The sequence below is a fragment of the Orbilia oligospora genome (assembly GCF_000225545.1).
Source record: "Orbilia oligospora ATCC 24927 unplaced genomic scaffold scaffold00173, whole genome shotgun sequence".
NCBI classification, from domain to species: Eukaryota; Fungi; Ascomycota; class Orbiliomycetes; order Orbiliales; family Orbiliaceae; genus Orbilia; species Orbilia oligospora.
The window spans coordinates 926,639-950,210 of NW_011645730.1; the positions used below are offsets into that span (position 1 = coordinate 926,639).

Below are 23,572 nucleotides of genomic sequence, written 5' to 3' on the forward strand. Positions count from 1 at the left end.
TGAATTTCCTGACTTCGCCTAATTAAACACTATTCTGAGCTGCATCCTTTCGTAGAACATCATTAAGTCCTTCCCTCCTCACACAGTTCTCAAACCGGAAGCTCCCTGCCAGGTCATCTAGCTCTTGTAAAGTCTTTCCAGTGAACAACTCAGCAAACTCTTTCACCAGATACTCGCTCATCAGGCACTCCCTAACAGCCCTTTCAATTTGTCTATCAAATTGCCAAATATTTGGATACTTTGCTCTCCGGATGTGCTCTGGAATTGTTTCCTTCAGCCCGTCAATAAATGGTTGATATATATTCTGAACTTGCTCTTTCTCTGAGAATCCCCAGAAGTCCAGCGCCAACTTCCCCTTCTTCTCCACAAATGGCCGGACTAGCTTCATGTACGGGCTTTCAGGATTAATGTATGTCATTCCTTGATACCCAATATCTTTATAGAGCCAGATACTCCAGCTGACGCCTGTCTCTTGGTAAATCTTCAGCTGCTCTCTTAGTACTTCGTAGCGGGAATTATTGACTTGATCGGCCTCGGGGTCCCTCAATGGGTCAGCGTAAACAGGTCCGAACTCGCCATTCCAGATTGGAATGCCGGCTTTCCGCATATATTCTACTTTCCGTTCGAATTGTGACCGCAATTTATCTTTTTGTTCCGTAGTACCAGAGTACCTCGGCTGTCCAGGAATCGGGAATCCTAGCATGGCGTAGTCGTGGCACGCATAAACGGTATTTGGAAGGAATTTATCGGTGGGGAAGTGAGAGAAGTCCATCGAGTAAGTATTCCCGTCGACGAAGAGGATATGATCGGGGTCAACAGCCCTGATAGCCTTCTCTACACGCTCGTACCAGGCGAAGAGGCGGGTATGTTTCGGGTCTGCCGGTTCGTTAAGTGGGTTATAGCCGGCAATGACGGGATTTCCAGCGTAATGCTTTGCGATTTCGATCCAAAGGTCTATAGCCTGATCTTGGAAAACTTTGTATTCCCAAAACATAGCCTTGTTGAGACCGGAGTCGCTGTGCCAATCCTGATTCTGGCCGCCGGGTGCCGCGTGGAGGTCTAAGATAGCGTAAATGTTATATTTGGCGCAGATGTTTACGATTCTATCGAGTTGCGCGAACCCCTCGGGTTTAAGAACAGAGGGATTAGCGTCATCGATAAAATGACGGTAGTTGAATGGAACTCGGATACAGTTGAGCCCTAGGGATGCGTAAAACTCCGCGTCCTTCTCTGTGAAGAAATATTCTATGAGTTTCTCGAAGAAGAAGTTCGCTTTCTCGTCACCAAGGACTTCGGCCATTGCGGCGCGCAGCTCGTGCTCATGACCGGAGTACCCTGTAATAAAATTTTCCATGTTCAGGTGGCCGGCGACAGCAGCACCTTTAAGAACGACCACTTCCCCATCGCTGTCTATAATTGAAGTACCAGATACTTTGAGGAGTTTGCATTTGGGTCTTGAAACACCATTCGATTTCGGACCGGATAGCTTCAGCAGTAATTGCTCTTGGATTTCTGTGGCAACTTGTGTCATTCTGATATATTTCTGAGTGAAGATGTAAGGTCTTGAGTGCGGATGCATACAAAAAAAATAATTAAAGGCGAAACTATATCGACAATTGAGTATGATAAAGAATGAAAGCTGGTCCTCTGTGGGGTGTTTTCCTCTGTACTCTTATACTTCTTTCCTAGACAAATAGCTAAGATTGGGTTTGTAAGCATATATCAATGATCGGGGGTATGCAAAAAGCTAAGAGTTTAGAATTGAAGCCTATCTGAAGGTCTCTGACCACTAAGACTTCAACTTACATTTCAATCCTTCATTTGAAGCTAAAACGGATTAAATGATTAGCGCTATAGCTATATTGGTATACACCAGGCAGTTGAAATCGGTATACAAGGATAAACCGGCCGTTGTTGCATATTTAGCGTTGTGGAGTGTTAAAGGCGACATTCCCCGACATTTCGGAGCTGGAGTTCGAGTTCCACAACATTGCACAGCTGCACAGACGATTCTTGCCACCTGAGCTTCACTAGCGCTAGCCCGGAATGTAGATAACACTCCTATGGACATTTTATTTCCGAATTAATAAACGGGTACAGTTCAAGGGATATGGCATGGGTGTGTCCCGAGTCCAAAGATTTAGCATCCGGTACGTTTGATCACAATCAGATGGCTGAGACCTACGCTGCTATTAAGCTACTTGAATTTCGTCCGCAAACTCGGATGGCTAAACGGATAAATTGTAAGCGGCCATCTATGGTGGATCCAAGACGCCCACAATTGCGGAAGCCTACTAACATTTCGCCTCAGATCCTTCAATTATGCCGATAATATTGTCGGGTTTCCTTCCCCATGAGAGTTTCATGTAGCTATAGGTTGGATTTAAGGTCGACATCCATAAAAGCATATATGAGTATCATATTAAACTAGTTAGGTTCAGAACCTAAATGAACGTTTGTGGCGAATGGGGTTTTGGTATCGATAAGTCAATTGTACTGTATATGTTGCAGCGGCACGGCTTCACTTTCAGTGCTAGTCGGGTTGTGTACCATAAAATAAACATCTAGCTGAGGCCTTAGAATATGATCATAGGATTGCACCTGTGCTATGCCTATGCATCGTTGTGGCAATTGCGATCCCGTAAGCGTCCCCGGCGAGCAGGGGGTTCTTAAGGTGCTAGGGTGCTTAGGAGGCACCTTTCTAAGGTTACGAGTGCACAGCTAGATAGTTATCTGAGGGGCTGATACTCACATCCTAGCCTAAGACTAACGAGCTACCGTATCTCTCCGCAATGGGTTTGAGCGGTGATAGGGGAATCAAGAGAGCGGGCTTATGTTTTGGCTCTGGACGGCTAAGAGGTGAGCGTTATGGAGGCAGAGCCGGTGCATTCGTTGATATGTAAGTATGTAAGGGCCACAAAAAATAAAGAAAAGATGAATAAAAAGGCTTAGACGGGTTTGTATTCGGAACCTGGTCCTAGGCCTTGCAGTTGTTCCTAATGACGGTAGGTGTGCTCCAGGAGTATCCTGTTATCGTTATCACCAACATTATGCAATATATCAGCATTATCAACAACTGTGAGGATCTTCAACATCCAGGGTTATAAAACATTTCGCGGCACAAACTACGACATGTTTTGATATTTGCTTTGCCAAAGCTCTATAATATGTTATAGATCCATAGATAATACAATATAATTAAGAGTAACCCAACCAGAAACGTACGTTGGTATCGATATGGCATGTACACTACATGGTATCTACGAAGAAATCACTTCATATATGCATTTGCACAAATATATCTAGTTACTATTTTCAAGCTTCGAATTCAAATAATATCTCCCTCGATTACGAAAGACTTGGAATTTTAGCATTCGAAACTAAGTTATCATTATATGCTGCGGAAAACGCCAGAAGAATTTTATGGATCAAATTTAGACAACTATTAGATACATATAAATCACTTTTGCTTACATAGCATACTTTACACTTTCAAAAATCCTATAGCTAGTAAACTTCAAAAACTACGGTTTAGAACGCTAGCTATCACCATTCAGCAAGCCACCGATGATTTTACTTACAACTACTGTCCTTATAGCTTTATTAGACATGATTCAAAGGACAGCGAGCAGCCCAGGAATCGCGATCCCAGAAGCCAGTTCTACCACATCTTCATGCCCATCGAGGCCCGGGGTCAAATGCCCGCGAGAAAATATGGAGACTCAGGTTGCAGGGGTGGAAGCAATATACCCTGCATCTGGTACAGTTTATAGTAAATCTCTGGCGTCTGAAACTTTGGTGCTAGAGATCAAGAAAAGCGGTACGAACAAAGAACCTCTTCAGCCCGAAGCTACGGCTGCATCTTCTCAGAGCACACCCAACCTCCAACCTCCGGCCTCTCAAAATCCACATTTCAACAGCGAAGACGTTTCCGGCAAACGTGCCAACCTCGGAGATTTTCTTCTTGTCACAACAATAATTGTTTGTAGAAGTCCAAGCGACATAATAGAAATGAGAGTGGAGGAATATGAGGCGCGGGATAACTGGCTGCATCATGGTAACCCAGTCATAGACGAACTGGACTATACACATTGGAGACTCCAAATGGACTTTCTTGAGGAGGTTTGGGTCCCTGGAAGACTTGAGCCACGCACTCAGCTCCTAAACTCTATCACAAAGAGTATTGCTGAGTGTAAAGATTGCATGTGCGAACGGGGAGACAATGGCGAACCTACAGGATTGTTAGTGGGGACTGGGGATCATGCATGCCCTCAAATCCAAGCTGACGATTGCAACGTCATATACGGTAACTATTTCTTCTCCAAGCCTCACTTGAGTTTCTAAAGTTATTGTTGGTGTATGGTACTAAGAAAATACCGCCCCGGTACACTAGTTTGCGGATGCATAGACTCGGCTACCACGAACGAGCTAGGAGGTAGGTTTCACCGACTCAAGGCGTCTGGTCTAAAACAGCAGGATCGGCCCCAACGGTGGCGCGATCCTGGAACGAAAGAACCCTATTATCTAGAGGGCCCGGAGTTCCGGCAACCTGAGAGACCATATTGGAGCGATATGAGTGGCCTAAGTGGTGCCTTGGCGGCGAGTACTGCCGATCGTAGCAGGAATGCGCATAGATATGAACGCTCGGGGTGGAGTAATGTGCCCGGGATTCGCAAACGGGACGCTAAAGAATTTCGATCTGGAATCATGTTCCCTGAGAACAAAGGCGATTCCGAGGAGAGTATCCAAGGGGAGAAGGGGTAACAAAAAAGTTAGAATGATAGGAAAAAGTACACATCATAGAGTCTTCGTTAGCTAGAGTTTCCATCGCCCACAGGCGGTGAGCTTAAGATAATGAGAGGGGAAAGATTGCCAGCTATGCCGGTGGCTCATCATATCAAATAGACGTACAAGCTGCAACTAGCAAGAAGATGGAATATGTGACAGAGGTACTAACGTTCATGCCAAAATATGAATTAATCTTGCTCCAGTGCTTGCAGGACCCCCTAGGCCAGCCCTTATCTACTACAGAATCGATAACATTCGGACATTGAACAGATTCCTTCCTCATCAACTTCCACACCCCCATTATAATAGCTTTGTGCCCTTTGAAAAGCCCTTTCTAGAATACCAATTCTCCATTTTACATCAGCCGCCTCATCTCGCCAAAACCTATTCATCTCCACAACATCGTAAACTGCCTCCTGCCAGCCATCCGGCATTCTCAACCCGGAAAATCTTGAATCGAAGTTGCACTCTGTAGTCCCATCGCTCTTCTCTGCTAACGTAAATGAAGCAGCCATAAGGACTAGTGCACTTCTCGTACTACTTCTAATCATCGGTAGTGTCCCATGGTGTTGGTGGCGATATCCACAACGATCATTCCTAATTCTTTCCACGTGTTTTTCCAATCCCTTATAGGCTAAATCTGAAAATCGACTCTCCTCTTGAGTGACTTCGTCGTTTGGGCCAGGCACTTTCCCTTGAGACCCACAATGTACCGCTGCGTCCACAAATGGCCAGTAAATCATCTCAAATAGATTGTTGTAATGGCCCCGTAATACAAATTTGCATATATCATCCGTTACCGGTAAGTCATCAAATCGTACTGCTTCAGGCAGTGCATCGTACCAGGCTTTGGCTTGTAGTTCATACTCTTCAACCGATCTAGAAAGTAACGACAGCGTATCCACGCCTTCTTTACATAGGTCCCCAAATGCTAGTATTTCTCGTTTAATCCTCGATACCAATCTTCTTAGCGAGATCTCGGATAAATAGAAAAACCAGCCCCTTTGCTCAGAGAGTGTAAGTCCGTCTATACTAGTGTCTTGGTCACTAATATTTGGTGGAGAAGGAAGGAATGGCGGGTAAGTCAGTTTTTGAGTGTTTGGGAGTTTGAAATCTTGTGGCTGGAGTTCGGAGCGCATCTCCATTTCAGATTTCCAGGCAGACCAGTATATTGCCTGTTCAAGGGTCTGGTTTCCATAACGTGTTTGACTATCTGTCGAAGTCGTTGTAAGGGTTGTGTGAGGCGTTGAAGGGCTTGCTGTGTTATAGGATACGGTTACAACCCGGTTAGAATTTTCTCTTGTTAGAAAGTCAAGAGTTTGGCAGTTTGAGAGGGCTTGTAAGAAGAGTCGCCATGCTTCTATGGGGCGAAATATGGTAATCATGTATACTCCAGAGAGAAATAGGCACTGAGTTGAGATTATGTCGCCATTAGTTAAGCATATGCCTAACCGTTTTTGCGCCGCATGGAAGAAAGACTGGGCGGTTTGATATTGGTGTGAACCAGGTGTAACATCATATCTTGTGTCCTCATTGCCGACTATTGGGGCGGCTAAGGATCCTAAGGCACAGACTAACAATGCCAGACATGATTGTGGGGACCAGTCAATACCATGGAGTGCTAGGCGGGAAACTAGCTGCCGCGTGTGGACCTCGTCTAGCACCGGGTTCTTTACGTGGGTATGGGCAAAGAACCTATCGAGAAGAACCTTGGCACTCTGAGGTTCCAACTCGGAGACATGTGAGGGGGAGAACCCGTCGGTAAAAGTATCCGACTGACGAGTTTGGAAGAAGTGCATCATCGAAGGCGGGGCTTCCAGTTGGAATCTAAACTCTGGCCACGCAAGAACCTCTTCGACAGGCCCAGGTATAAGCCTGCTTGATAAGCCATCGCTCTCGGTTTCTGAAATGGAATCAGTGCTTTCATTAGCCTTCCGGCTAATTGGAGAGTGGGAATTCTGTGTATCGCCAGATTCTCCGGGTTCAATGTTCGGAGAAATGAAAGAGTTTCCTCTAAGTATCTGCTCTAGATCGTCTAGTCTCTCTAGAATCCGAAGGCTCGCTGGGTCGAAGCTTGACAGATCTGTTGGTGATTGGATGCATTTCGCTCCCACTTTTAGGCAAAATGAACAAGATGGTTTAAGGTTATCACATTTCGTCCTCCGCGCTCGGCAAACCTGGCAAGCTTTTATTGCTCTTTTACGGGGGTATGCAGCGGTTCCACGTGGAGCGGGTCGTTTTCGAGGTCCTGGAGGCCTAGGTATGGAGTGGTCTTGGCTCGACATTGAGCTGTGTTCTAGTGATATGGTGTTGGTGGTGTTGGATCTTGTTTACGGGTGCCTGCCTAAATTCCTCGAAATCTGTCGAGTATCAGGCGATCGCGCATAGGAGGTGAGAAGTGAGATATCTTGAACCGCGGAATCTCGGATTTGAAGATCCAATGGGTCCAATGGGGCATGGTGACTTTAAATGCTCCAGGTTTCCCCACACTTCAACTCCAGGAAGCCTTTTGCCGAAGTCTACCGCCGAAGTTCCAAGCGCTAGCTCAGGTAGTACGCACGTATTAGTTCAGCTTGGACTATACTAAAACTCCGCTAGGAGGCAAGCGTGCACCTAAGCTTTCCCCAACAGCTGAACCATGGGGACAACTTCTCGCTTGGTTAAATTGAGCCTTCGCGGAGTGTCGGCGTTAATGCACAGTTCCCAAGCCCATGGTCGACCATTCTTGAGCTTCGCGGAGCTGGTGTGGAGAAAGTCTTGTTCGCTTTCCCCAGGTTTTCGGGATTCCTTCTGCCCTCGTGAGAAATCGCGCGAAAGAAAAAGCTGGGGATGGGAATTTCCGTGGAGAACATGCTATAGAGTTGCAACGTCCAGATTACAGCTTCTTCTCACGATGGTTCAAAACATAAATTGACCTGTATTTCCTCCAAGTTCAGAATCGGCATCAACGACAGGGAGCCGAAGCAGGGGATTTAGCAGTCTACTACATCGCTATCGCAAATCAGAAACATTGCAGGTCACTATTTTACAATATGTCGGACATCAAACCCACCGTCGAGATCGACGAAGAGCGCACTTCAATAAAGCATCAAACAGTACTTGATGCGGACAATGAGGCAGAGCACTCAATCACGCTTGGGTATATCTGGAAAAATCATCCTTCTTTGATATTCCACTCGTTGTACTGGGGTATATCTGCATTTGGGTGGTAAGTTGATTCGAAGCCCTTTTAATCCAACTTTATAAACAGTTATTCATATTCTAACATGATTCAGGGGCTTCGACGCACAAATCAACGGTGCCATGATCAGCGTTCCGTCTTTCAGGCGAGACTTTGGGTAAGCCCATACTCCATGATATTTCGCACCCGGGAAAGTCGTGGATGACTAATGTAATCCCCAGATACATTGAAAACGGCGAGGCTATTCTCCCGGCAAAGTGGCAAACAGCCTTCAATTGCATCACGACGGTCGGCGGCTTCTTCGGCGCTTTCATTTGCTCGTATATATCTGATCGCTTCGGACGTAAAATCGGTCTTCTCTTCGGTCTCGCCTTCGCCACGGGTGGGATCTTCGGCGAAATATTTGCCACGAACAATGTCGCATTTCTCATGGCAAAGCTTGTCCTAGGCTTCGGTCTCGCTAGTTTTCTAACCATCGGCCCCATGGCTACCAGTGAGATCACACCAGTAGTCCTGCGTGGCCTTTCTACCGCTGGTATTAACTTGGGTATCGCCCTTGGTCAGCTTGTTTCGAATGGTGTAATCAAAGGGTTCGGTAACCGCACTGACCACTGGGCCTACCGTGCTCCATTTGCCATCCAATTCGCATTCATCGCCTTCCTTCTGGCATTTTACCCTTTCACTCCAGAGACACCTTGGTTCCTGGTCCGAAAAGGCCGTATCCCAGAAGCCACTGCTGCATTCGAAAAACTATGGGGCGGAAATATCAATGCTGCAGCCAAAGTCGCCGCGTTACAAGCGATCATCGCTGAGGAGGAGAAATCAGCGGAGAACCCTTCGATCTTCGACTGCTTTCGTGGTACCAACCTTATACGTACTGGTATTTCCCTATTCGGTTTCGCATGCCAGCACTTCACGGGCATCATCTTCGTTCTCGGATACTCCACCTACTTCTTCCAACTTGCCGGTCTCGATACTTCTCGCTCTTTCGATCTTGGTGTAGGTGTCACTGCTTGCGGTTTTACTGGTAATTTGGTCAGTTGGTTTGTGCTGAACTCCTTTGGTCGCCGGCGAGTCTTCAACTACGGCATGGTTGTCCTCACTGCTCTCCTACTCCTCATCGGAATAATGGACGTCGTTCCAACCTCTGGCGCAAAGTGGGTACAAGCTTCATGTACCGTTATCTACGCATTCGTTTATTTCCTCACAATCGGAGCGATCGCGTACGTTTTACTGGGCGAGGTTTCGTCGCCAGCAATGAGAGCTTCAACGGCAGCACTGGCGACAGCGACACAAAGTATTCTGGGATTGATTATGAATTTTGCCATTCCGTACATGATTAACCCCGACGAAGGAAACTTGAGAGGAAAGGTTGGGTTCGTGTTTGGAGGATTGGCAGCCATGGCTACCGTTTGCAGCTTTTTGTATATCCCAGAGTTGAAGGGACGGACCTTCGCAGAGATAGATCAAATGTTCCAGATGAGGGTTCCACCTAGAAAGATGGGAGGATACCAGTTTTAGTGTAGCATGGAGGGTTTGTGTGTGGGTATCTCGACTCAAGAGGGGGATAGGGAATCATCTTAATAAAGAGTAATATTATATGCTGATATCACGAATGTAATATAATGAAATATTTCTACTACAAGCGAGATCGTGGAATCAGAATCTGCGTTGACTAAGGTAAAAACCAACATAGCTTGGCAGTCCATCCGGAATTGTGCCGAATGTCAGCCAGCACTGCAGCACAGCCGATTCTAAACGAGCCCGGCCAAAAGGTTGCAGGTGGGGTTTCCAATTGCTGCCCCAACAAACCCCCCGCTCTTTCCTTTCCCATTTTACCCCCCATAGCCATATGGCCACCATGCAAGCTGTTGCTTTCCCTTTCCCGCCATTTCTTCTTCAACACCAGGATACGGAGATTTGACAGCCTGCAGATGAGCGGGTATTAGCTAATAGATTCGTAGATGGGACGAAAATATATATATCGAGCTGGCGCATTTGCTCGATTGAAGTTTGTGAGAATGAAGATATTGCAACATCGATTTTTCAAACATATCGAAAACCCCACTCTCCTCTGGAGCTCCAGACTAAGAGGAGGTATAGATGGCCTCATCTATCCCAGCCATTTTAACTCCTAGTTACAGCTTTGCAGTCCAGAAGTACATGTACATACATATGCACATGTACATGGGGGGAGGGGGGGTTTGCAGGTGATTGCTGTGATTGGCAACAACTTGCTCGTTATCCTATCGACCAAGCCGCAGGGCACTGCGGCTTTTGGATGATAAGGATGCATGAATACATTGCAGTACATGCATAAGCAAGCTACTTCGATGGAGCCGGGAGGATGAGGGGTAAGCTTGGACATACGTACTTCTAGCCTACCCCGCAGCAACTTCATAGAAACAAAATTCTTTTTTCAGAAAAAAAAAAAAAAAAAAAACTAGCTCAATTTTGTTATTCAACAGGTTTCTTAGCCAAATATTCTCAAGCTAAAGGCATTCTAAACAAACTCATTCCCAAGGCAGAAGTCAGCAATCCTCAAAACCAAATAGTAAACGGAAGGTGAAAATATATTCTCGAAAAGCCGAAGCCATCGATGCATCGGCGAATACATCCATTCCCTCGGGTTCTGCTGTAGCGGTAGGTGCTTAGCGTCGGTGACACCAGATGCAAATGCCCATCTCACATGGCTGTTGCTTCTGCTTAGACGGAACGGGTTCCTGTATACAACCAGATGCATGTAAACATCTACCATCCAATCAGTGAGTTTCTGATACGTAAGCGGGTTGCACAACTATGTGTTGAAGGTCTAACGATTCTAGATCGATCACCGAATAACTAGAATGTTGCATAAGTACTACTTAGCTACTTAAGTAGGTACCTAGGGTGCGTGGCGATATATTGTGTCACATATGATAAGCTCTACGATAGAAGAATGAGATTTGTTTGTTTGTTTGTTTGGTAGAAGAATAGATTTGGTTCATGATAAGAGCTATCTATCCTAATATCTACGCAGAGGGTAGATATGATCCTTGATGATTTTTGTAAGCATCGAAGGACAGGGCCACTTTGATGTTTGTGGACTCGGGGGGGTTGAGGTACAAGACGGGGTATAGGTTGTAGTCTATAACAAAGGAAAGTTCAAAAAACGATAAGCTGAACACGAGCAAAGGGACAAGGAATTATCATTTCACGCAAACGGTAGTAGTAGTAAGAATTTATTTTTCACCCAGTGAACCCAACGGAAAAAACAACAGGCCATAAAGACATAACAAAAAGAAGCTCTCAACATCGCAAAGGTTTCGTATCTATTAAAAAGCTGTAAAGAAAAGAGGTGTTGGTTGGTGCATCTCTAAAAGTGTGTCGAAGTGAACAGGAAGAGAACAAAGGCTTTGGTGATTTACTCGGATGGAGCACCGCCGCAGATGGTCTCCATCATGATGCCGGTGATCTGGTATGGGTCGCCGTTGGAGGATGGTCGACGATCTTCGAAGTATCCGTAACCCTTGTGGGCGCACTCACGAGGGATACGGATCGAAGCACCACGGTTGGCAACACCATATGAGAAAGAGTCGATGGAACCAGTCTCGTGCTTGCCAGTGAGACGGAGTTCATTGTCAGAACCATAAACAGCGATGTGCTCCTTATGACGCTTGGAGAGCTTCTCAAGGGCAGCCTCAATGTGCTTCATACCACCCTCCTCGCGCATCAATTGAGTGGAGACGTTGGTGTGGAGACCAGAGCCGTTCCAGTCACCTGGGATTGGCTTGGGGTGGAAGGAGATCTTGACACCGAACTCTTCAGCGACACGGTGGAGGAGATAACGGGCAGCCCAGAGGTGGTCACCCATCTCGATACCCAGGCAGGGACCGACCTGGAATTCCCACTGGGATGGTAGAACCTCAGCGTTGATACCAGAGATCTTGATGCCGGCGTAAAGGCAGGCTTTGTAGTGAGCCTCGACAATATCACGGCAGTAGACGTTGCCAGTACCGACGGCACAATAGTATGGACCTTGTGGACCCGGGAAACCACCCTTTGGCCAGCCATATGGCCAACCGTTGGTGTCGAAAAGAGTGTATTCTTGCTCAAGACCGAACCATGGCTTCTGATCTTTGTTGGCCTCCATGATCCTGTTGCACTCGTGGCGGTAGTTGTACTTATTTGGGGTGCCGTCTGGGTTCCAGGTCTCGCAAATGACGAGAATATTTGGTGACTTGCGGATTGGGTCTGGGAAGATGGCGACGGGTCTGAGGTAAACGTCCGAGTTATCGCCTGGGGCCTGTCCGGTGGACGAGCCGTCGAAGTTCCATTCTGGGAGGTCCTCGGGACCGGATGGTTCCTTGAAGAGGGTCTTGGTCTTTCCACGGATATTACTAAGAGCATCGATCCAGATGTACTCGGCCATTATACAACCCTTCTGGTCAAGGTTGATGAACTTGTTCAAGGCATTGGTATTGGAAATGACTGTCGACGATTCAGCCATGGTGAATGTGATGTAATGTGAAAGTTGCTACGAACGAAAAAGGGGATACGAAACAAGCGATAGAAGAGGAGAGCTCTAGAAAGAAGACGAGTGGACTATTTGGTAGAAGGGAAGTTGATGATGTGAAGTTGTGATGGAATGGGGGAAGAGAAGGTTGTGATTGAGAGGGAAGATCTCGCTTTTATAAACTCTGCTTGTCAAGAACGTTCTTTTGGCCGTGGAAAAAGCAACTCCCAAAAAGGTACATGCAGTGACCGCAGCACAGCACCAACGGCAAAATACTCGCAGCAGAGAAGAAGCAAAGGCATGTCACTTTCACTGCTACTAAAACTCGCCGGGATTATTGATACTAACTACATATTTGTTCTAGTGGGGTTCCTCGTGGAATCAGGAATAATCAATCGGTGGCCATGTAACGGGACCCGACTGAAAAGGCTCAAGGCAATTCTAAATAAAACTCAGCCGAAAACCAAAAAATTTTTATTTTTATTTTTTCACTGGGTGTCGGTGGAATGCCTCGCCAGACTCAATGTATCGTCGGTCCACGCTTCTCGACGTCGCAATAGGATCACCATTGGGAGAGGACGTTTGGGAAGACAAAGAAATCAAAGTCACCGTCGAATGGAGAAACATCTCCTACTTCGGCCACAATGACCAGGGTCACCCATCATCTGCATGTGTTGGGCTACCCAACCGAAGATTCTTTTTGTTGCACTACGGAGCAACGATTTAGAGGCTGCTGCACTAGGGATATCATGCGAGGGACTATTAGGATGACGAGAGAGTCCTATCAGGGTCCCGTTTCACCCTCCTACGCAAACCCTTCTCCAGGATCGGAAGTTGGCTGCTATAGCTAAGCTCCAGCTTGCCTCCATCTTTCGGAGTACAGCTCTATACCTACAATCAGTACCGTCGATACCTCTTGATATCTAGACGCGGGGCTGCTCCATCTTCCTGACCTGCATGGTGGGGGTAACTTGTCGGTACCTTTCCTTCTGCTATCATGGCCCGTCGGTGTATTTGTTTTACCCCTCATCTGAAGCAATATTGTGAAAATTTTGCCTTCGTTGCAGGGTACATATCTCCGACATCAAGAACTGTTTAAGCAAGTTCTCGCATGCTGTATGTACCTGTCTGTGCAACCATGATTCTTGAGGCCGGAGCCCGAGAAAATTCATCATACCCGTCGACAAATATGCGATGAGGTTCCTTTTTTTTTTTTTTTTTTCCTATAAGTCGCATCGCCGACTCTTCTGCTTCGAGCAAGTCCCTCGCAATGCCGAAGTCATGGCGCTGAAAATGAGCGATATATCGTCTTTCTCATGGGGGATCACATAGTTTTCACATCTTGAAACGACGCCTAGTCTAACCGCGGCGGGTCCACGAGAGCCTCGCCTCCAAATTTCCGCATCGAAAGGTACCTATCCGGTTCGAAGATGAGAGGGCCTATGAAATCCCATCAATTTCAATTCTGGTGGTGTCAGTCGACTCGTGCTGCTGCATATTTTCCTTATCAGTGCCCCGCCACTAATTCGAGTACAGGCTATTTCCAGGTGTCCGAAAAAGAACCAGACCTGAGTTCCAGAACGAGGCGTCGCAAGGTCGATGATATTGACATGATAACATCGAGTAACACTTTCTTCCGAGCCATCCTCAAAGTATTCTCGGCTTCTATTTGCGCTCCAATGATCGAATACCAAATACTAAGCAACCTTACTCATTACCGTCACCCTTACGGCGATTCCTAACCTAGAAATAGTCCTCTCAAAAGGAATGCATATCCTATGTGTCAACTAAAAACTTCACAGTCCCATTTGATACCCATTTCCAGCGGTTTCATTACAGCCTCATGCCAGGCCTGAAGCCTTCTGAGTGTGGGGTTTTGAGATCAATAAACCAACAAATACGGGAGAAAAAAGCAACAGTAAGCCAGCCAGATGTAAAATTCCTTATCGGCGTCTTAGCCTTGAACCCCGGTCGATGGGGTTCTTCGTCGCATTTTACACCCGAGTCGACGTCGTCACTTAGGAAGCATCGGCAAAGGTGTGGTACCTCCACACTAAAGCTTATCGGGATCCATCCAAGCGCGGGAATATTTTCGCGAAGTCGTCGTCGCAAATATGCATAGTATGTGCAAGAAGATATGGGATTGTTTGACGGCCGGGTTTTGGTTAGATCGGACCCCACGCTTATCTTCTCGAGCTGAGTCGAGTCGCATGAGGCCCTGAGGCTTCAGCTTTAAACTTGAAAGATAGAACCTTTTTAGTCGCCTGGAAATACGATTCGGAAGGGCAAAGTGGTAAAACAAAAGAATCCACGGTCGCATATGTGCTCATGTCTCGAATCTGGATGATGTCTGTTACGAGAGTCTACCTTTGAGCCGGCACTGAGTAATGGCCAGCTGTGCCCGGCGACCTAGCTCCATACCAGCCAGCCAAGGGCGAATATCGCGTACTAACAGATATGACAATTGACTTGAGCCTCTTAGTGAGGACCCCTTATCACCACCATTTACACAGCGAAAAAGAAATGATAGTCAATCCCATCATGTCTCCCTCCTACCGTCGCATGCGAAGGTAACCCCAAGCTTGAGAAGTTTCCAGTTGCGAGATTTTCCGTGTCCGCTGCCAATTGTCCAGAGCCCTGATTCCGGAATCTCCCTTGACTTGACCTCGATATATAAACAGCAGACCTCGTCCGTTCCGACACAAAAAAATTTGACTTGTGAAGAGAGTTTCGCCTTTCTTCCGGTCCTACATTGCTAAGTAGTTACTGCTCCAGAGTTTGGTTCTCTGCTTGTCATCACACAAGCTTGCCGTTGTAGTCACGGGACTAGTCGACTCTGGCCAGAGAATACCAATCTTCGACCAGTTATAACCTTAGTATCTTATACGCAAGGTCACCCAAACGGGAGAACCGACCTGCAAACTGGAATCTTAGCTACGACCTCGCAATCCAGCTTCCCCATGTTACTCCGAGCTCGAGAAACTCTACCGATAAACCTATCTTACGTCTGGACCTGTCGACAAACCAAACACGGACAAGGCACCAAGATGTCATGTCATAGGGCAGATAGATAACGGCTTGACCTAGTCCCACACATTCATTTCACCCGAAGAAGGTCATTTTATTCCTTTTGAGAATCTATTCATAGTTCTCTCCCGCTGCTATGAGTGTCCGAGGCTTGTCTCCTTGGAAGTCCACCAAAGTCTCGACAACTCGGAAAGAAGCAAATCTCCCCGTGAAATGTCTTCAGCCAATCAACGCCTGCAGCTCCCAGCCAACAACGTCAACACAACACCTTTTGTCCGTTTGATCCTCCCTAACTTGCAGTTAAAGGCATGGCTCCTCGCTCAATATACGGAATTTTTTTCAATATCTTAGGTAATAAGAAATCCCTTATTGGTTGGTTTCTTTTTCTATTCCTGGAGGTTGAAGTCAAGTCACAGCAGGGGAATACGTGGAATTTCTCCTTCGAATGGAATCAGAATGAGTGAAGGAATCGGACAGTAATAGGCGGGTTCCTATCTTCCTTTGCGGTCGAATGGGCACTACGAGATAGCAGGTGTGCTAACCACACGACGGTATTCCCCATTCGGGCCACAGATCGATATCTCTGCACCAAACTAAGGCATGTGCTCTTTTAGTTGGGTTGCGTCGGGGCGTTATTTACCAAGAGATAGGTAAATTCACGGAACCGCCGCCTACGGACAAACTATAGTACTAGCGTAGGTACATTTCGAAACCTGCAAGGAAGCAGGCAGGGAAGCAAGGCCAGCCTTATCTCTCGGCATGCAAGCCAATATGCGATTTATCCCTCAATTTGGGGGCGTGAAGAGATAAGTGACACATTGCTGTGTGTCTATTCCGGGAACTCGGAGATGAAATTACGAGAGAGCAATACGGATTGGGAAGGGTTCTGGAAACGGTGTCAGTTTGGGTGGAAAGGCATGCAAGTGGCTAGTACAATGGCTGAGCCTCGAGCTGACGGCTGACTCAGCTGTTTGAGGAACTTGCCACAGTATCTGACGGTGTGGTCCCTCGGCGTCTACGAGACGTGATGATGCCATACCATACTTTTCAGGTACCATTTCCGCGCACCTGTTTTGAGGATGGGCTACAAGAGGCTGTGTTCTATCGAATGATAGACAAAAGTCCAATTGTGTCCTGTTCAAATAGACGCCAACCTAAAATGATTGACTTTTTTTCTTCTTCAAAGAGTTTTCGCTCGCCTAACGGCAGGAGAGGAGTGCGCTATTTCCGGAAAGTCTGGAAGACTACCGACAAAAAGCCTGCACAGAAACTTCAATTTGCTCTAAAAAGTTCTTCGGATAATCTGGTTTTCTTTGGGGGTTTCATGCTTTGTCCTTCTATGGACGAGGCAAAACATGTGAAGGCAAGGAAGACTTTGTTGGGTCCTGAATCAGGGTACCCAGCACCTTCGGAGAAATTCCTTTTGCAAACAAAATCCAGCCATGGAGGAGCCCAGTACCTTGGCAACCGAGGGATTTTGTTCAGTCTGTTCTTGACCACTACGTCATAGAATTTTGGAGGTAGGCTTCAGAAATTGTCTCTTCGCTGCATGCGAATACAATGCACAAATTTCTGCATTTCCAGAGCCTTTTTCGGGACCTTTATTTGTTATTTTATTTGATTCCGGTATGATGGGCTTTCGGGCGAATGAAGCCCCATTTTCAGAAAAAATTTCCGCGAAATTCGGATGGCGGAATGACGGCTCTATGACGCCTTGAAGCCGCTCAGATTCTTCCACGATGTCTGCTGCAAATGAACACCGTTTTATTTTGGAAGGATGTGCTATTATCCAACGCCCTCCTGCTTCTGGAAGAAAGGTACTTCGAGGTACATGTGTATAGTACCTTGGGACTTTGGCTGGTCTCCTGCCCTTGAGTCCTCGTCTCGTGCGAATAAATCATGGGTTTAGAAAAGATCGTTCTCCAAGGTTGTTCAATCAAGATGAAACTGAAGCTCCATTTTTACGAATTGAAGCTTGAGCTTCAAAATGCCGCAATGCACGACAGGTTGCTTGTCAGCTACCATATGCACGTAGCTGTAAAGGAGAGGTTGCTAACTGAAGGGCGTTACACAGTGGTCGATCTATTTGGGGGACCCTTTTGCTCTTGGTATTGCGTGAGCACTATTCTCAATCTGACAATTCGAACAGCTTAAGATGCTAAGAAAACGTCATTTAACCTAATTTGGGGTTGCAATATCGCTTGGTTTCATCAATTTAGAAGATCATACTTTCCCTGGCATCTTGAAATTCGACGTTTTCTGCGACTTCAAGAGATTTTCACAGGAGATGTCGAATTTCATGCAGAATATAAATGCGAATGAAGGAAGCTTAAGGAAGGAAGGAAACACAAAGCAAGGAGCTTCGCCGATTCTATTTCGCAATCGCCGGTGCATAATGAGCAAATTTTGCTCCCTCTTCCATTGTGGGGTTCTGTATTCGACATCTCCATGCGATGCTTGAAAGCTCTTTGTGAACCCTGAGGAGAAACTGTGGGGAAGTACTCTGTAAAAGCCTCGCCGAAAGCTGGGAAGCAGGGGATTGCAAAGGTTTCAATGCGTGACAATTGTGGAGAAAGCAGAAGCAACAAAATTTTTTCTGTGAAAAAAGAAAAAGCCGCCGGATCTCGTTACAAGGAATGTGATATCACAATTATGGTATCTGGAGTTCCTTGCTTTCGGCCTCCTTTCAAGGAAATAGTTTTTCGGTGTTTAAGGTAAGATAGTGACTCTGAGGTGTCGGGGATGAGGCTTTTCGATGTTTTGGTGCGGAATTTACGCGAAACATTTGGGGTCGCTCGCCGGATACGTGCCGAGGACGACAAAATTCAACAAACAACGCAGGAAACCTTCCACAGTCTTGTCATGTCGTCCGTCAGCCATGAGTCTAGGTATCGTCGCTAAGATAAAGTCTTGTTCGGACTGTTACCCGTTTTAGATGACAATTGCGGCATCCGCTCGCCATCAGTGACGATGCCAATAGTTGTAATCGGCGCTCCTTTTTTTCTTTTTTTTGTGGGGAGAGTAATCGAGTTCAAGAATCAAATTTATGACATTTGCTGAATGTTTCCTGAGAATACGTCGATATATACCAATAAAACCGACAGATTACATTTAACTATTTAAGATCAAACAAACCGCACGTAAGTTTTTAATAGATATAACGAATCGGGCATCCAATCGGATATGCTAGTGTCGAGGCTATTGGGAAACTATGATATTGAGCTTCTTTGATATGTCATGGAATTAACAGTTTAACAGACATGGATGTATAAGCTTTCATTATTTTCTACAACCAATTGATCTATAAATTTGAATCTAGGTACATGTATGACTATGGTTGGTATGTGAATCCGCACCTTGCTCAAGTCAAAGCTCTGATTTATCGGACCAATGGATTTGAAAATTTGACTCTGTGGATCCTTCATAGCATTGTTGGTCGGGCCATCCTATGTAGCGAATGTCGGATAGCCGACGTCGGGAATAGCCGAGGCATCCTGCAGACCTGCAGCCGTGACGACATCTAAAACTTTGGGCCCTCCAAATAATTGTACATGAATTGGTAGTTGTCGAAATCCGGGGAAACTAGCGTATGTCCGACGTTTAGTACTATGGAAAGGTAAGGCACCTCAACTATAGTACAACTGAGGTCTTGATATCTAACCTCATGTTCGCGAGGAACACGCATATGTTTAGTTATGCTCCTACAAAACTTGAATCGACCAGTTTGGAAAGTCAGATCACTCAAATTCACAATCCAGATCGGTCGAACAACCTCGACAACACTTTTGTTGCAACACCGTTGTAGTATAGGCACAATGTCGAACGGGCTTGACAAGAATGATGTGTATCCTTCAGCGACGGCTACTGAGTTATTCAAATTCGCATCACGAAGGAGTGTAGTTCATTCCACAAAAGGAATTGTATCATGCACGAGTCCTTTGGCATCTCAAGCAGGAATCAAGATATTAGAAAGAGGCGGTAATGCTGCTGTGAGCGAACCATTCCTTCACTTCCCAATTATATTAGTCGAATTCGAAGCCGTATACCTGTATTAGGCTTGGGATTAAGTTTCTGGCGGATGTTTGATACATGCGCATGTATCAAAACTAGATCTGACAAGGTTGATTCAAGCGTAGCTAACTGAGGAGCTGTCGCGCTCTTGTGTGTGTACTAGGATGCGGCAATTGCTGTTGCTGCAGCCCTCAACGTCACCGAACCGACTTCTACAGGCATTGGCGGGGATGCCTTCATGCTCTTTTGGAATAATTCTACCAAGAAGATAACTGCTCTCAATGGTTCCGGTCGCTCCCCGGCAGCATTAACCAGAGAATTGGTGGTCAAATCCGAAGGAGTAAGCTCCGGTTCCCTTCCGAAGCCTTCAATCCACGCGGTGACCGTCCCAGGTGCGGCAGCAGCTTGGGTTGATACGATTGAAAAAGTTGGAAGTGGCAATGTATCATTGGCAGAAGTTTTAGCCCCTGCGATCGAGCTTGCGGAGAATGGATACCCGGTGTCACAGGTTACGGCCGCAATGTGGAAGAATGGTGAGAAGGAGTTGTTGGAAGCGTCCCCTAATGGATCTGAGATGCTTGTTCCGCCAAACCAATACAGCGACCAGGTCCATGCGCCAGAGCCTGGCGAAATAATGGTGATGAAGAACCTAGCAGAGACATTTAGAACCGTTGGAAGAGAAGGGAAGAAGGGTTTCTATGAAGGACGGATTGCGGAGGAAATTGTAAACGTCGTAAAAGCAAGGGGAGGCGTCTTGGAGTTGGGAGACTTGAAGAGACATGCGGAATTGGGGAGTGAGTTTGTAGAACCGATTTCAATGTTCGTGGAAAGGTTTGGAGTGGATGTTTGGGAGTGCCCACCCAACGGGTAAGAGATATAGTCGAAGTATATTGATGAAGAGTTCTACAATACTGACGAAGTTTGTGACTTAGGCAGGGTATAGTGGCTTTGATGGCTTTGGGCATTATCGAGCAGCTAGAGAAGTCGGGAGCAATACTGCCAATCGAGCAATTGAAGCATAACTCTACCGAGTATCTACATTGTATCATTGAGGTCCTTCGGATTGCATTTGCAGATGCTGCGTGGTATGTAACGGACCCACACATGCTAAAAATCCGAACATCACAGCTTCTTGACAAGGTGAGAGAAACCTTCTAGTAAGACTTATCTATAGCTCTTAAATGTTAACATCGGTGCAGGGGTATTTGGCAGAAAGAGCGAAGCTGTTCAACCCGAAGAAGGCTACTGCCGATTTCGATCATGGAAGTCCGGCTTTGAATAGCTCAGATACGGTGTATTTCTCAGTTACGGATCAGGATGGTAATGGGTGTAGTTTCATTATGTAAGCCGACATCTCTAGGAATCAGAAACTCGTTGGCCGAACCTTGCTGATAATTGTAGTTCGAACTTTGCTGGTTTCGGTTCTGCTGTTGTTCCGAAAGGGTGTGGCTTCACGCTCCAAAATCGAGGTGCCAACTTCAACCTAGAAGCGGATCATCCAAACGTGGTTGCTCCAAATAAGCGGCCCTACCACACAATCATTCCAGCTTTAATAACTAAGGATGGAGAGTTACATACTGTCTACGGTGTCATGGGTGGATTTATGCAGCCACAGGGGCATGTGCAAGTTTTGCTTAATATGCTTGGATTTGGATTCAATCCGCAGGTATCTTTGGATGCGCCCAGGATTTGTGTACGTTCTCTAACCCCCCACTTTACCCTCAGAAGCAAACTACTAAATTTTAAACCAGATCGGTGGTATGGCTCTCGATAATTCAGTGCTTGTCGAAGAAGGAATAGCGGAATCAGTCGTGGAAGAGCTTAGAGAGATGGGGCATACGAAGATTAAATTGCTTAAAGGTTTTCAGAGAGAAGTATTTGGAAGAGGTCAAGTTATTCGGGTACATTATGATGGAGGAAGACGAGTGTATTCTGCAGGTTCGGATATGAGAGGGGATGGACAGGCAGCACCACTTTTATAAACTGCAACTTTGATACAGGCTGCAGGTATATCTATAATAGCAATGATATATACAATATTGTGTATAGTCAGAACCCTCCCTGTCCCCAAAGCGCCTAGAATCGAGGCTAGAAACTCCCGCCAAATGTCTCCAATATCGACAAAAGGGTAGATGATCTTAGTGAGCCCATTGGAATCAAGAAACCTGGTGACGAACGCTATGGGAAGCAGGCAAAGCTTGATATTTTCCCTCGATCATATTTGGTTTGTCCGTCTAAACATGTATCAATATCGAGATTTGTCAGCTAAATTATGGTTGTCTTGGATGGCCATGGGGTCGATAGTTATAAGTACTTACGTTCAACCTTCAACATCTCCAAAAGGTCCTCCTGTACATAGTTTGAGGATGCTCTAACCACCGGATCCCCAGCACAGCCCGGTTTTCTATAGAACCAACAATTACAGTGGCCAGTATGGATAGATTTAGTATTCCATAAAACTAGATTCTTGGCGCTCTCTTCTGGTGGCTTTGCAATGTCTATACAGCATTGTTTGCCCTTGCATTCCGGCGGTGTAATTTGTTTGAAGGTAGCGCCGACAATACTATCCAATTTGGTGTCGAGATAACGGATTTCGAGTTCGACAAAACATTCTGCATCTGTTTCGGCCGCGAGGCAGATAGGAAGAGTCGTAAGGAAGATAAGGAAAAGTAGAAGTGGAAATACTCCGTAGCCCATTCTATCTTCTACGCATGCAAACCCGAGGGCGACTGGCTCGGCCGGTAGAGCTACTGAATTGTTTCCGCAATAATTTAATTAATGTACGGGACCGAATAGCTATAGCCTTCAATTCCTAATCTATATTCTGGGGAGGATTTAGAGGAATATAGGAGGGTTAAGTCATAAAGAAACTGAATAACTCGGAGATGGCGAATATCAAGTAGGTTTTGAATAGATATTAATATTAAGCATCTAGCCAAGAAGGTATTGAACTAGAATAAATTTGCACATGAACCGCAGTTGCAAGTAGTGTCAAGTGGTTCAGCAAAATAATATAAAAACTGAAAGTCCAGAGAGTATTATGACTTGCTGGCTTTTTCAATGGCGGGGTCTTAGGCACCCTATTTTAATAGCTGATATATTTGAAACTAGATGCCTCTGTAAGTGAAATAGGAGTGCTAGCTAGCAAGGCACTAACTTATACTTTGCCACCGGTATTGTATATTAAGTATTATAGCCAGTACTCTGCATGCTATGCTAAGTACAGTATTTATCTGGCAAAGCAAAGGCGCGGGCTGCAACAACTGTTAGTCCTCTTTTTGTGCACAGCTTAGTTAGTATGTATATTAATGTTTCTGTTTTAATGTTAGCTGTATACTGGCGGCACGAGGTATTCGAAAAGATCAGCTGTTTGTTGGTTCAAAAAGTAATGAACGCATGTATGCTAAGCACCGTAGCCGTCTTTTATCTTAGCTAGCTTCAGAAGCTATGGTATTTCGGCGCATGTGGCACATACACATCGGACGGGTGAAAGCGACCATTCAAATATACGTCACAAACGAAGAGAGATTTTCTTAAGAAGCAGCCATCAACGATATATATGTATATCGGCACCTCGTATTGGTATAAGTAGACTTTGGTGATTTCGAGATATGTACCGCTTGCTCTAGTTCCAAGATTAAGACTATACATATGTGCCACGGCTGGTACAGGTGTGATTTAATATCATCACCCGATTTTCGACTGTCGATGGCTTTAAGAACGGAGCCAAATATCTAAAGTAAAAATGTAAATACAGCAATTTAGATCTACTAGGTGCCCACCTGGGGATCCGGAAGACCTGCCCTGTGAATCTCCGTTAACGAGCTAGTTGAAACCAACTTTTGCCATCGTAAATTCCAGAATATTAGTACTATAGTGCTAAGTTTAATCGCCAGACAAAAGCCATATGTTTGAAAGTTTGCCATTCATGCGACAGGCGGTGGGTTGGGCGGTAGTCTTTCCATATTTTGAACTTTATCCCAGTAGCATAGAATGCTCTTGGCCGTCGTTGTATTGGAGTTTTTACGCACTGCAGTATTATATAAATAATAATGTATGTTTTAGCCATA

General features: G+C 45.8%; 8 protein-coding genes across 8 annotated transcripts; 4 read left to right on the plus strand and 4 right to left on the minus strand.

Annotated features, from left to right (window-relative positions):
* Positions 1-22: 22 nt before the first annotated feature.
* On the minus strand, positions 23-1,531 carry AOL_s00173g265 (uncharacterized protein; the record flags this gene model as incomplete). The annotated part of the gene is made up of 1 exon (XM_011128007.1): positions 23-1,531. The coding sequence occupies one exon, from the start codon at positions 1,529-1,531 to the stop codon at positions 23-25; it is 1,509 nt and encodes a 502-aa protein (XP_011126309.1).
* Positions 1,532-3,609: 2,078 nt separating this feature from the next.
* AOL_s00173g266 (uncharacterized protein) lies at positions 3,610-4,764 on the plus strand (the record flags this gene model as incomplete). Its single annotated transcript, XM_011128008.1, has 2 exons — positions 3,610-4,306; positions 4,409-4,764. The coding sequence occupies 2 exons, from the start codon at positions 3,610-3,612 to the stop codon at positions 4,762-4,764; spliced, it is 1,053 nt and encodes a 350-aa protein (XP_011126310.1).
* Positions 4,765-5,018: 254 nt separating this feature from the next.
* Positions 5,019-6,587, minus strand: AOL_s00173g267 (uncharacterized protein; the record flags this gene model as incomplete). The annotated part of the gene is made up of 1 exon (XM_011128009.1): positions 5,019-6,587. One exon carries the CDS (start codon positions 6,585-6,587, stop codon positions 5,019-5,021), a length of 1,569 nt encoding a protein of 522 aa, XP_011126311.1.
* Positions 6,588-7,820: 1,233 nt separating this feature from the next.
* AOL_s00173g268 (uncharacterized protein) lies at positions 7,821-9,490 on the plus strand (the record flags this gene model as incomplete). Its single annotated transcript, XM_011128010.1, has 3 exons — positions 7,821-7,996; positions 8,064-8,126; positions 8,191-9,490. The coding sequence occupies 3 exons, from the start codon at positions 7,821-7,823 to the stop codon at positions 9,488-9,490; spliced, it is 1,539 nt and encodes a 512-aa protein (XP_011126312.1).
* A 1,882-nt stretch (positions 9,491-11,372) lies between these two features.
* Positions 11,373-12,458, minus strand: AOL_s00173g269 (uncharacterized protein; the record flags this gene model as incomplete). The annotated part of the gene is made up of 1 exon (XM_011128011.1): positions 11,373-12,458. The coding sequence occupies one exon, from the start codon at positions 12,456-12,458 to the stop codon at positions 11,373-11,375; it is 1,086 nt and encodes a 361-aa protein (XP_011126313.1).
* A 4,060-nt stretch (positions 12,459-16,518) lies between these two features.
* AOL_s00173g270 (uncharacterized protein) lies at positions 16,519-17,001 on the plus strand (the record flags this gene model as incomplete). Its single annotated transcript, XM_011128012.1, has 1 exon — positions 16,519-17,001. The coding sequence occupies one exon, from the start codon at positions 16,519-16,521 to the stop codon at positions 16,999-17,001; it is 483 nt and encodes a 160-aa protein (XP_011126314.1).
* Positions 17,002-19,306: 2,305 nt separating this feature from the next.
* Positions 19,307-21,484, plus strand: AOL_s00173g271 (uncharacterized protein; the record flags this gene model as incomplete). The annotated part of the gene is made up of 6 exons (XM_011128013.1): positions 19,307-19,531; positions 19,666-20,369; positions 20,435-20,642; positions 20,702-20,844; positions 20,904-21,195; positions 21,254-21,484. 6 exons carry the CDS (start codon positions 19,307-19,309, stop codon positions 21,482-21,484), a joined length of 1,803 nt encoding a protein of 600 aa, XP_011126315.1.
* A 196-nt stretch (positions 21,485-21,680) lies between these two features.
* AOL_s00173g272 (uncharacterized protein) lies at positions 21,681-22,199 on the minus strand (the record flags this gene model as incomplete). The annotated part of the gene is made up of 2 exons (XM_011128014.1): positions 21,681-21,736; positions 21,821-22,199. 2 exons carry the CDS (start codon positions 22,197-22,199, stop codon positions 21,681-21,683), a joined length of 435 nt encoding a protein of 144 aa, XP_011126316.1.
* Between the last annotated feature and the right edge of the window lie 1,373 nt (positions 22,200-23,572).